General features: G+C 38.3%; 1 protein-coding gene across 3 annotated transcripts in view; it reads left to right on the forward strand.

Annotated features, from left to right (window-relative positions):
* Positions 1-14,518, forward strand: part of scn5lab (sodium channel, voltage gated, type V-like, alpha b) — a 186,570-nt gene that overhangs the window by 79,138 nt on the left and 92,914 nt on the right. For all 3 annotated transcript variants that reach the window (XM_056263626.1, XM_056263625.1, XM_056263624.1), the window contains 4 exons: positions 4,232-4,373; positions 5,205-5,402; positions 7,282-7,449; positions 7,550-7,903. In XM_056263626.1, coding sequence (XP_056119601.1) covers positions 4,232-4,373; positions 5,205-5,402; positions 7,282-7,449; positions 7,550-7,903 — 862 coding nt within the window. The remainder of the gene's footprint in view (positions 1-4,231; positions 4,374-5,204; positions 5,403-7,281; positions 7,450-7,549; positions 7,904-14,518) is intronic.

The raw sequence follows: 14,518 nt of genomic DNA on the forward strand, positions 1-14,518 counted from the left end.
CAATATAGATGATCAGCGATGGAGTCGATTACAGTAATATAGATGATCAGAGATGGAGTAGATTACAGTAATATAGATGATCAGCGATGGACCCGATTACAGTAATATAGATGATCAGCGATGGAGCCGATTACAGTAATATAGATGATCAGCGATGGAGCCGATTACAGTAATAAAGATGATCAGCGATGGAGCCGATTACAGTAATATAGATGATCAGTGGTGGAGTCGATTACAGTAATATAGATGTTCAGTGATGGAGTCGATTACAGTAATATAGATGATCAGCGATGGAGTCGATTACAGTAATATAGATGATCAGTGGTGGAGTCGATTACAGTAATATAGATGATCAGCGATGGAGTCGATTACAGTAATATAGATGATCAGTGGTGGAGTCGATTACAGTAATATAGATGATCAGCGATGGAGCCGATTACAGTAATATAGATGATCAGCGATGGAGTCGATTACAGTAATATAGATGATCAGCGATGGAGTCGATTACAGTATTATAGATGATCAGCGATGGAGTCGATTACAGTAATATAGATGATCAGTGATGAACCGATTACAGTAATATAGATGATCAGCGATGGAGTCGATTACAGTAATATAGATGATCAGTGATGGAGACGATTACAGTAATATAGATGATCAGCGATGGAGTCGATTACAGTAATATAGATGATCAGCGGTGGAGTCGATTACAGTAATATAGATGATCAGCGATGGAGTCGATTACAGTAATATAGATGATCAGTGGTGGAGTCGATTACAGTAATATAGATGATCAGTGATGAACCGATTACAGTAATATAGATGATCAGCGATGGAGTCGATTACAGTAATATAGATGATCAGTGATGGAGTCGATTACAGTAATATAGATGATCAGCGATGGAGCCGATTACAGTAATATAGATGATCAGCGATGGACCCGATTACAGTAATATAGATGATCAGTGATGGAGTCGATTACAGTAATATAGATGATCAGTGATGGACCCGATTACAGTAATATAGATGATCGGTGATGAAGTCGATTACAGTAATATAGATGATCAGTGATGGAGTCGATTACAGTAATATAGATGATGGAGTCGATTACAGTAATATAGATGATGGAGTCGATTACAGTAATATAGATGATCGGTGATGGAGTCGATTACAGTAATATAGATGATCAGCGATGGAGTCGATTACAGTAGTATAGATGATCAGCGATGGACCCGATTACAGCAAGATAGATGATCAGTGATGGAGCCGATTACAGCAATATAGATGATCAGTGATGGAGCCGATTACAGCAATGATCAGTGATGGAGTCGATTACAGCAATATAGATGATCAGTGATGGAGCCGATTACAGTAATTTAGATGATCAGCGATGGAGCCGATTACAGTAATATAGATGATCAGCGATGGAGCCGATTACAGTAATATAGATGATCAGAGATGGAGCCGATTACAGTAATATAGATGATCAGCGATGGAGCCGATTACAGTAGTAAGATGATCAGCGATGGAGCCGATTACAGTAATATAGATGATCAGCGATGGAGTCGATTACAGTAGTCGATTACAGTAATATAGATGATCAGCGATGGAGCTGATTACAGTAATATAGATGATCAGCGATGGAGTCGATTACAGTAGTCGATTACAGTAATATAGATGATCAGCGATGGAGCTGATTACAGTAATATAGATGATCAGCGATGGAGTCGATTACAGTAGTCGATTACAGTAATATAGATGATCAGCGATGGAGCCGATTACAGTAATATAGATGATTACAGTAATATAGATGATCAGCGATGGAGCCGATTACAGTAATAAAGATGATCAGCGATGGAGCCGATTACAGTAATATAGATGATCAGCGATGGAGTCGATTACAGTAATATAGATGATCAGTGGTGGAGTCGATTACAGTAATATAGATGATCAGTGATGAGCCGATTACAGTAATATAGATGATCAGCGATGGAGTCGATTACAGTAATATAGATGATCAGTGATGGAGTCAATTACAGTAATATAGATGATCAGTGATGGAGTTGATTACAGTAATATAGATGATCAGTGATGGAGTTGATTACAGTAATATAGATGATCAGTGATGGAGTCGATTACAGTAATATAGATGATCAGTGATGGAGTTGATTACAGTAATATAGATGATCAGCGATGGAGTCGATTACAGTAATATAGATGATCAGTGATGGAGTTGATTACAGTAATATAGATGATCAGTGATGGACTTTCACAATTTAACTCATTTATTCCTCAGCTTTTTTTGGAAAACAAGACAAAAATCCTGATTAAATGTTGATTTTAAAACTATGATAAAAAAATAATGATCAAATATTGATAAAAAGAATATTTTAATTATTGATAAAAACAATTATTTATTGTTAATTTTAATCATGATGAAATAATACACAATGAATATTAATGAAAACTTTTTTTTATATTTTTTTATTGTCAATAAAAACTATATAATCAATAACAAAAAAAGGGCGGGGGGAACAAGACACAAATCCTGATTAAATGTTGATTTTAAAACTATAATAAAAAAATAATGACCAAATATTGACAAAAATACTGATTAAATGTTGATTTTAAAACCATGATGAATTTGTGTTGTTTTTAAAACCACAACGAAATAATATTTACTCAATATTTTTTTTTTTTATAACTGAACCATCAGTTGTCTATCACTTATTTTTTTCTGCTGAAGTTTGCTGTAAATAGTAGTGTGTGTCGGAGAGCACGTTCTGGCATCGTGTGCCACACGAGAAAGGAAACCGCGGTTGATATCAGTGTGTCTGGGGTCCGAGGGCCTCTGTCCAAATCGAAATGAAGTGGGGCCCGTCCATTAGCACGTCCTTCAGGGACACGGCGAGGTGTGTGAGTGCGATAGCGCCCGTCACCCGCACCCTCACACTTCCAGCATGCCAGTCTCTGAGAGCCAGTCGCCGCCTGCCCGAAGGGAACGAGACTGGTAAAAGACGGGCACAGACTCGAACCACTGGCGCCACCCGCCTCTCACTACTATTTTCTATGAATATCCGTCACCTTTGGTGCCTATGTTAAAGGTCCCTCTGGACATCACGTCTGAGTTTGAGTTTATAGTCAAGTCACCTTCATTTATATAGCGCTTTTAACAATATAGATTATTTCAAAGCAGCTTTACAGAGATAAAAGGAGATTACAGTAACAGATTGTTTTGGCTTTACAGCAGCTCTAGAATAAAGTCCAGCTAAAGTTAGTTTTGATTGATTCACTTCCGTTGCAAAAATCATTAGTTATTAACTTAGGGTCCGCTTACACGACACCGTTTTAACTGAAAACAGATACTTTTAATGTGTTCTTTTGCATTTAATGTGCTCGAGAATGCTAACTTGGAAATAGGTTCCAAGGTGCAGATGATTTGAATTTTTTTTTTTTATGTTATCATTTCCGTGTAAAATTCAAAAACGTGAATCTGTGAAAACGCTGATGGCATGCATATGCGTATTATGTGTTTAGTCTATAGATATGCGCGTTTGAATATATATGTGCGCAGATGCGTATTCTTTCTTTACAAATTGACCTCACCAAATTACTTTTCTGACCTGCATAATGCAGAATTTAATAACCCTGAAGTAATTATAAACAATTAGATTTCATTAAAGATGACCTGTTATGGTTTTTTCCGTGTTCATCTTTCTTCAGTGTGTAATGTTGCTGTTTGAGCATGAAAAGCTCCAGATCTTCTCTATATCAGTGTCAGTGTTTCTGAACTCCTGAAACGCCTCCATTGTAGTCTTGAGTTTCTCCCGGGAACGAACACGTCACAATATTCCTCATTATAATAATTCATACACAGAATAAAGGGGCGGGGCCTGGTTGAGTCAGTTAGTAGTGTGTTAAACTGGAGGTTATTGTAAAAGGGGCGGGGCATTTCCCAAACACACTCGAAGCGCTCAACCAATCACAACACACTGCTCCAGCCGACCATTCAGAGCACAGTGTGCTTTTCAGAAGGAGGGGCTTCATAGAGACAGGAAGTAAACAGAGCGTTACTGACAGACTGGGAAGAGAGGAGCCGCAACAATGGAGAATATGAGGAGAATAATCAACATTCAAGCAGGAAAACCTGTTCTAGTAGAGCACAAAAACAACATCACTTTGAAATTGAAACATGGCCTCTTTAAGAACTAGTTATTTCTCTTTTCTGCAGCAAATGTCCAGATGGTTTTGAATGTATGAAGACTGGACGAAACCCAAACTACGGCTACACCAGCTTTGACACCTTTGGATGGGCTTTCCTCTCCCTTTTCAGACTCATGACACAAGATTACTGGGAAAACCTCTATCATCATGTCAGTATTCTTCCTGTTCTCTCTCATTACGTGACATTCTGCCGTCAATTGAATGCGGTTTAATGTACAGGTTGTTCAACGTCTGCCATAAGTCCCTGATCTTTCCTCTAATTTACTTAAAGCAATTGAGATGCATTTACACTACCTTTCAAAAGTATTGAAAAGAAAAAAAAAACTTTTATTTAAGGACGCATTAAATTGAGCAAAAGTGGCAGTAAAGACATTTATAATGGTTCAAACGATTTCAAATAAATGCTGTTTTACTCTATTAAAGAATCCTGAAAAATAAAATGTATCATGGTTTCCCCAAAAATATATCACTGAGTGATTTCTGAAGGATCATGTGACACTGAAGACTGGAGTAATGATGCTGAAAATTCAGCTTTGATCACAGGAATAAATTACATTTGAATATATATCGCAGTAAAAGATATTTCTTTTAATGTGTAATAATATTTCTACCATATTACTATATTTTTAATCAAATAAATGCAGCCTTGGTGAGCAGAGGAAACTCTTTCAAAAACATGAAAAACTTCTGAACGGTAGTGAATATGTTAATATATATATACTAATTTTGGCCACAAACCACAAACTTTTGCATGCATTTAGAAATTTTTTTTTTTTATCTATTTTCCTCCATTCACTTTTGGCAGATTTTGGCAATTAAGTTTGTTTTTGGCCAATGCATATTATCTCAAAATGATTGGTTTATCAGCCTGACCAATGCATCTAATTAGGATCTTGTGAAAAGATATTGCACATCTCCAACAACAAATGAAGCGAATGATTGCAGCCACTGTGATTCGATGCCTTTTCTGTGATGCACAGACGCTGCGCTCCGCGGGGAAAGCGTACATGGTGTTTTTTGTGGTGGTGATCTTCCTGGGCTCCTTCTACCTGGTGAATCTGATCCTGGCTGTGGTGGCCATGGCGTACGAGGAGCAGAACCAGGCCACGATCGCAGAAGCCCTGCAGAAAGAGCAGGAGTTTCAGCTCGCCATGGAACAGCTGAAGAAGGAACAGCAGGTACACCATTCACATCAGCTGTTCATTTCTCCATTCACATCCCAAACGAGGGTTCATGAGACGATGGAATGCTAATAATACGCTGATTTCATGCAGCCGCCATTTTGAAATGGCTCCGGTGGGAAGAAAACCGGAAGTGTCGCTTTTAATCATAGGAGAGTCGCGAATGCGATGGCGTATTGTTGTGTTTAATGTAGAAATAAGTTATTCTAAAAATGTACATACATTTCTTTCATACTTTAGACTATATACAGTGAAATTCATTTATAAATATTTTTTTTATTTATATATATATATATAATTCAGAACGTAAAAAAAGAAGCAGGAACGAACTATATACATATCCTATATTGGATATTAACATCCAATAGTGTAAACCGCGGCAGCAGCTTCAGGTTGGTAGTCCAAGGCACTGTTGTCTATCTGTACTTCCGGGGATATTCCCACCGGAGCCTCGCTTTCGATTTCAAAATGGCGGCTGCGTGAAATCAGCGTATTAATTAAATAACATTAAAATAAATAAATGGGGCTGCACAAGCAATCGAAATAATCCAGATATAGCCTGATATCACTTCCCAAGTGTAACTACAAGTGTAACTTGTAGTGTAAAATTATAGTATTATCACATTAATTTTCATTTTACAGTAAAATTGTACTTTACTACAGTATTGCATTTCTGTCTTCATAATTAGAGGTAAAACTACTAGTACAACTACTAATGTTAATAATAACAATTATTAATCTTAATCTTAAATTTGATTGGGTTTCTAAAAGCACCGGTGTGAATGTAGAGTCCATTTTTAAGTCTGGCTATAAAGTAAAATGTTTATTATATCACAGTTCAAATCGCAATATGACAGAATAAGTGCAATATATAATCTGCAGCCCTTTAAAAAAAACACTTATTAATAAAGACTAAATATTCTATCTGTTTACTTGCATGTCATGTGATCATCAACCAACATCAGAGAAACGTGAGCATGAGAATGTTTTTAAATTATTAATATATTTATGTATGTGTTTTTCGTCTAATGCTGGGTTCAGACTACACGATATTTTTGTCTGTTATGATAGTCAGAATATGCTATTTTGACTCCTGCATTCAAGAAACATTTCAGACTACATGTTGCTGAATCTCGACCAATCAGCGCTTGCCGTCTTTAACGACGTGCGTGATGTCATCCAGAAGGCAGAACTTGCGACTGACTTTTGGAAACACGTAAACAAACAATGGCTACCGACGCAGTGTGTTTTGTACTAAATCCCCCACATTTCTCCATATTCGTATATGGAGCGTATTCATATTTCAGCGTTGTATTGCGCATCATTTTACACCCAAAGTGTGTGCGAACAAAACCGCCAAGTAAATTGAGTTCTTTTTCGATGCTTATTGCGCTTAAACAGTCAAATACACATAAAATAATGCAGGTCTTGGCAAGTATTCACGTAAACACAGTCAGTTATGCTTTAAGTAAACGTAAACAGAGAAAGAAAACTCACGTGTATCAGTATATTAGACCCGTGTGTCAGGTCTTAAAGTGACAGCAGCCTAATAAACCTGCTGCTAAAGTATGAGATAATATTACAAATATCTATATGGCAGTTTTTCCCATGGTATCGATGTCAAAATTGTGCTCACTGAGTGGCTAGTAACTTTAGAAAACCGCTAGCCGCCGTAGCTGTTGAGCAAAAAAGTTAATGACGACACCCTACGTCACATGGATCAATTGAATGTAAGTTTTTGGACTGATATTGTGTAGTCTGAACCTGGCGTAAGGGGTTCGGCTGACCAAAAAGTTTGCGAATCCTTGATTTAAGAAATAAGAAATGAATGCTATATTGTGACTATAGCTACAGCTTTTTGTCCGGCGTCTCTCAGGTTGCTCAGAAAGCACAAGAAACCGAGTCCATCTTGACCGCTGACGTGTCGCCGTTCTCCTCGCAAGGCAAAGGGAATCTCGACCGGAGGAAAAGCTCGAGGCCGATGTCAGAAGGGATGACGGGGGACGACAAATCAGCCAAGCTGGACACTATAGAGGGGATGAAGGTAGGTTTGGAATGATAGTTCACACAAGAAATTATAATTCTGTCACCATCATGTTGCTTTCGCCTGTGAAAAAGCCTCAAATTTCTTTCTTTCTTCCTAGCAAACACATTCTTTGCTGGTCCGCACTTTATCCTTGAGGGCCAGACGGGAAAGCCAGGTCAGCATCTTCAACTTCCGGCCGCCGAACAAAGATTCAGAGGTGGATTTCGCCGACGACGAGTTTAGCAATCACGGAGATTCGGACAGTCGAGGCGGATCACTGGCGCTTCCCTGGAGCCGGAGACGGACCAGCGCTCAAAGCACATGCAGTCACAGCTCCCAGTTCTTCTTCCCAAGCCTCAACATCAACGGCAAACTCTTCGTAGCCATGGACCAGAACGGGGTCTCAGGCCAGGGGCCGCTGTCTCCTCTGCAACTGCCCACCTGCACTATGGAGAAGGTCAAAGAGGAAAGCGTAAGTGACTTTAAAGTAACACTATGTAGTTTTTCAACCTAATATATTTCCAAGACCCTTGTGATGGTACATCGACTTACAATAGGTTAAATGACACGTCTGCCATAGCCTGAAGTGGTCTGTATCGCTTTTACTTGCACTATGTAACTTCGGGTTTCGGGTAGTAACCGGAGCACAAAAAGAACTACAAATTCGACTGCTTTACGGCATGCGTCACATCCCCCATAGTCTCGCGTAGTGTTGTCACGATACTAGAATTTCTAACTTTGATACGATACCTTGAAAAATATCGATATTCGATACCATTTTCGATACCACAGAGAAAAAAACTGCCACAATATTAAGGGGGTATTTTTTTGTATTTAAAGCTAAATATAACAAGTTTAGAACATGACAATGAGGTATATTTTACATGAACAAAAATGTCCCGAGTTCTATTTGTTAATATTTTTTGATTGGACCAGAGCTTTCATGATCCTTTGTATTTTTATTACCTACTGTTATCAAAGATTAAAATATACTGTAACAAAAAAGCACTTAACAGTATCAAATTGGAGGATAGAGTGTCAGTAATGTATAATAATAAGATTAAACATTCAATTTTCAGTTAAAGGCATTTCATTATTGAATTCAGAGATGCCATTGTCTAGCTGTTTAGTTTAATTAGTATCTGTGTAATCAAATTGATGATAATCGCTAATGAAGGAAAATTGCAGAATTAAATAATAATTTTTGAATAAAGTTCAATAGGCACAAGCTAATTTACATTTGACCACAACAATATTTACTTGTCTAAGATTCCTCAGTCAAATTATGTTAACTTTAAGAAAACGGTGAAAATACTAGACAACACAGACTCATATCAACAACAATACTAGGCCATCTTGGTTAATGTTTCAGAAAAGTTAAAATGAGAAGAGTTACAGTGTTTCTTTTAGGATTTTTTTAGCAGTGGGGGCAGGTCTGTCCAAATAACACACACTCCTGATGCTGAGCATATATGCTGCTAAATGGTACCCCTGGAGCCTGTTCCTTAAGTCTGTTTTCACCTATAAAATAATTTTAAAAAATGAGTGATGTTAGGGATTATTGAAAGTCAAACAATCTTTTGGGTGCCCGCAGCCCGCTCACAGTGTGAAGCGCGTGTCCGCGTATTCTCCGACATGCCCGCTCGCGGTGTGTTTTTTATGCGTGTGCGCGCTATTCTCCGACATGCCCGATCGCGGTGTTCTTTATCAATCAACCAAAGCCGGTCGCGGGGGCGCCGCCCTCGCAATCTTTCCATTCACTTCACGTTTGCTATTTAACCAGAGCGAATGAAGACGAGTGCGTCACGTGTGGTGTTTGTCAACGCGCCTTTGGAGAGAAGTGAAAGTGACCGCTCGGCTAGTATCGATACTTCGGGAAATTAGTATTGGTACCGTTCAGATATTTCAGTATCGATATTTATCGAAATATCGATATTTTTGACAACACTAGTCTCGCGTAGCCAGACCTTCAGACTGACGGCTGAAGATCTGGAATTCATAGCAGCTTTCTTTGGCCAAGGCCCGCCCATAAGGCCGTTTGACCGACATGTCAAACAACCAATTACAGTTCGTTTCGTTCAGCGTCACGTTTCGGGGCGTGGAAATGTCCCCACAACAACAGACCTGCGTGCAACAAGTCAGTCAGCATAGAAAATCAAAGAAGGAGAAGAAAACTTCAAGAGTCTATGCCGTGAACCTCGCATACTTTTGAGAATCCTACGTTCAGCTGATCTTGATAAATGCTCATTGTCACTCATGTAAACACAACAGTTTTTCTTCCGCAATCACACGTCTGCGCTTTGTTTCCCGGCGGACCGAAAATAAACGCGACACTCGCGCCCCCCGGAAATCCGATAAAATTCAACCAATCAGATGACGACTTCGACATTCCTGAAGTGTTTCCAGTTAAGTGTACCATATGCATCAGACGTTTAGCCAACGTTCCGTGGGCGTGACGTCTGAGGCTGAGACTACTTCCCCCACCACTTCCTCAAATTGTCTGTGGCCATTGCAGACATCCCAAGTCTCCCGGGAGTCTCCCGCATATTGATAGCGTCTCCCTGATGCCCGCAAATTAGTTCAAATCTCCCGGAATCTAGAGCGCGCATGCGAGACAGAACACACTGCGCGCATAACACACAAAGCGCGCACGGCAGAGAGGGAGAGAGCGAGAGACCTTGCGAGTAGGCTTGGGAATCGGTTCCAGGTTCCGGTTTGGAACCGGTTCCAGACTTCCCGATCCATCGGAATCGTACACGTCCACACGTTAACGATTCCACTAACGATTCCGTTCCATCCATTCCCGCGTCGCGGGATGACGTTACAGTATGCGACTGGATTTTTAAATCCCCCAAAAGCGCGATGGCTACGAGACGTAAACGATCGAGAGTGTGGCTTCATTTTAAATGCAGACCGGGGGAAGCAAATCTGGGCGACACAACCCCTTCCGTCATTTCAGCTCCAATGACGGCATCAAAACAATGGAAGCATGGCGAAGCGGCTCTCCACGGCTCTGCTTTCCTTGGCGAAAAAGTTAAGAAACTCGACGCTATAAGCCCTCAGTACCGAGCCGAGCAGTTCGCACGTGACTTTTATGCAGTGTTTCCCACACATAGACTAATTCGCGGCCACGAAATCAACTCCGGCCGCCACATATTGCGTTTCGTTAATTTTTTTATGCTATTTAAAACACGCAGCGTATTCTTTCCGTTGTATTTCCTTTCCCCGCTCTCCCTCCGTCTCTCTATCACTCACGCGTCTCTCTCTCACACACACACACGCACACACACACACACACACTGCGTCTGTCTGAGGCGCCGGACTGGACAAAAGCGAAGCGAACTCCGCGAGCGACACTGGGCGAGAGAGAGACAGAGTGTGACTTTTATTTAAACTTATATAAACTAATATAATTTATTTTACTGGACAGTTTAAAGCTCATAACCATATTTTGTTGGTTCTTGAAGAGTGCAGTGTCATGTGGCATCATGCAGTATTTGTCCTGAAAAGGCTACTCAGTAAATGTCTGTAATTTAAGGTCATTCCTATTTTATTTGTATACATTTTAATCATTAACTTTAAAAGCACACTCTTTTTATGACTAAAATAACAGTAAAGGGTAAAAAAAAAAACGAATTCCCAAAAATTAAAACGGAAAAAATAAAACGGAATTTGGGAAAAAATAAAACTGATTTCATAGGGCCCTAGATATTGCACACTTGGTTTTCATTCTCTAAAACCACTTTAAATTAGACATTCAAAGCCAACAACTCTCAAAGCCACCCTGTAAGTGTTCATCAAATGGTACAGGAATCGATAAGGAATCGCATCGATCAGCAGACTCGACAATGGCATCGATATCGATAATTTCTTAACGATGCCCATCCCTACTTGCGAGTGTGCCTCACGAAAGCTAGTCAACTCCCCCCCCAGTCACCAAGATATACCTCCCTGAAATGACTTCTTGCTGGTTGGGATGTCTGCCATTGTTGATTCCAAAGCCGGTGCTGGATAAACGGCGAGCGTGCGCGTGCGACCGTAGGCTGCGCTAGGCTAAATTATTTACCACAGCGGTAATGGACAATTCCGCTTCCAACCTGTAGGGCGACCGCAGAGGAAAAGTTCCTTGGTGTTGCTTTAAGCTTCTAATCGAAGTGAGCAGGGCTGGTCAAGGTGGAATCCCTGTAAATTGGAAATGGCATGATTGATTTGTAATGAAGCACATGTGCGAGTCGCTCTGCATCTATAGATCAAGTACCGCTGCGGGAATCTTCTCGTGTTGAGAAATGAGTCAATCTTGTGAAAAAATTAAAATGTAAAAAAAAAAAAAAAAATTAACTCAGAAATTGCTAGTCAGTAGAAACGACTAGCACGTAACAGTGAATTAAATGTTGCATTTTTGAAGTAGAATGACTGAAATAGTATTTTCTTGTAAAAGATCGAGCAGTTTGAAAAAATGACTTTTGACTGATACTTCTTTACACATTTCTACATAACTTGTCAGTACACCGATAAATGGTTTATTTGTAATAATGATAATAATTATGATTATTACATTCTTAATAATGCATATAATGTTTTATCGCTATGGCCTAGTTATTATTTACTTATCATTGTGCTAAAATATCAAATATATGATAACGCTTTTACCCTCACTATCTTTTTGATCAAAAATACAATAAAAATAGTGAAATATTATTCCAATTTAAAATAGCTGTTTTCTATGTGAATATATGTTAAAATTAAATGTATAACCTGTGATCAAAGCTGAATTTTCAGCATCATTACTCCAGTCTTCAGTGTCACATGATCCTTCAGAAATCACTCTAATATGATGATCTGATGCTCAAGAAACAGTTATGATTATTATCAATGTTAAAAAAACATTCATATTTTTGTGGAAACCGTGATACATTTTATTTTTCAGGATTCTTTGATGAATGGAAACTTCAAAAAAGCTATTAATTTCAACCCAGGGATAAAAGTGTTAAAAATACTTAAATGTCTCCTAAACAGCATCATCATCTTCAAAGACTAACACAAGTGCAGAACCGACTGCTGTGTGTGTGTGTGTGTGTGTGTGTTGTTCATATCCTCAGTCCTTCTACAGCTGTCAGTCACATTGATAATATGCATTCCTCTCTTGCCTTTTCTGAGCTGATGTCGACGAGTTCTTTTCTTTTATTGGCCGACTGAAAACATGCTGTGTAATGATTAGTGTTCTGCAAGAACCTCCACCTCTTCTGCTCTTTCCTACGCTCGCAAATGTTCATTTGTCCGCATGTCAAATGGAATAATTCTAATACAAAGACTGAGGTTATTTTAATTTAATAAGTCCAACAGACAATATGGATTTTTGTTGTTGTTGTCTAGACGTTTTGCATTATCAGCTATTAAGCCGAATGTAGCAGTAATCTGATGATGTTTACAGTAAGATTACAGTAAGTTATCAAGAATATTCCATGAAGTGAATCTGACAAAAAAAAAACTTACACGTCATATTTCACACTTGAATGTAAAGCTAAAATTAAGAAAATATATATTTGAAGCTTTGTGTTGCATGATGACATTATTTGCATGATGTAAAACTTAAATAAAAGTAAAAAAATAGGCTGCATTTTTTAATGCAAAATCCTTTCTATTTTTCTTTTAATTTTTGGGTGAAATGTTTAGCAGCTATTAGCTGAAGCAGCTCAGATTATGGAAAATAATTAATAAGTTTATATTGAGATCTCATTTGAGTTATGACATAATATTCAATTCAATTCAAATTTATTTTGTACATTTCTGCATTTCAGAAATGTACATAGAAAATACAGTTATTTAATCATGTATTAATTGTATTGTATTAAATGTATTAATAATATTATATATTATTAATAATATTATATCATATTATAAGGTAATGTCAATATTATTGCTATCATAATAAAAATAATCAATATTATAATTATAATAATAATCATTATTATTATTATAAAATTCTTCAAAATGCATGATATTTTTAATTGTCTAATGATTAATTGCTTATAGTTGTGCTAAAATATTAGCCTGGGTTTCCCCATACTGCCTTACCGCAGCGCGATTCAATTCACGCTGAAAGGCAGTCTGGATACCATGGCCAGATTTTTCGCCTCATTTAGGGAACCAATCACAGAACGGGAAGGGAGCAGCAAGACGATGACGCGTCTATGCGACACACCGAAGCAGTTTGTTTATACCTATGGATCAAACATGGCAGCAGACGCGAAGTTACCTTTCGATGCAGCCTTACGGCCGTTTCACATATAGGTTTCACACCGCAAGCGTGAGCGGCATTTGAGCAGCGTGTCACTACATCGTCACTGCAGCTGCAGACGCGCGAGAGTATTCACACTGGAAGCGTTTGTAGACAGTGTCACAGCAGCGGCTCCAAAGCTACATATCGTTAGCCTCATAGCATAATTGCTTAACGTTAAGTCATTTTGTGTTTTTTCTTGTTTTCCAAAGACATTGAAATATGACTTCGGCATTATATATAAGCGAGCAATTCTTTACATAAACAACTATACATTTGTTTTTAGAAGTTGGTCATTTTATAACATTGATAGTCTTGAAAGTTTGTAATGGGGAGGTGTACAACATTCGCATATAAGTTAAATGTAATACAACAAAACAACCCAGAAAATGGCTCCAATCTATTAGTTTCAGTCATACTTTCGATGTTTACAAGACCGCAACTCCGCGGATAAAAAACAAAACACACAAATAAACCACACACTCGGGTTTGATTTGGGTTGTGCTAGCCTGTAGCTGTCTGTGTGTTAACGTTACATGAACTAAAAGAACGTTTATATATAATATTTTCTGGCTAGTTTACTTTAGTTTTTATTTATTTATATAATACACAACTTTCACCCAAACTGAATAATTAAAAACAAGTTTTTACCGGGTAAATCTTCTATAAATATTTTAGAGTCTTTATTTTCTTTTATTTGCCTACTCAAGTTCTTGTTAAAACTCACTAGACATGCTAATTCTGTGCATTTTGGGCAATTTTTGTGTGAAATCACATTTATTTTTGTCCATCAAAAGTGTGCTTTCACTT

This window comes from Rhinichthys klamathensis, unplaced genomic scaffold (assembly GCF_029890125.1).
Source record: "Rhinichthys klamathensis goyatoka isolate OS25496 unplaced genomic scaffold, OSU_Roscu_1.1 h1tg000209l_1, whole genome shotgun sequence".
NCBI lineage: Eukaryota > Metazoa > Chordata > Actinopteri > Cypriniformes > Leuciscidae > Rhinichthys > Rhinichthys klamathensis.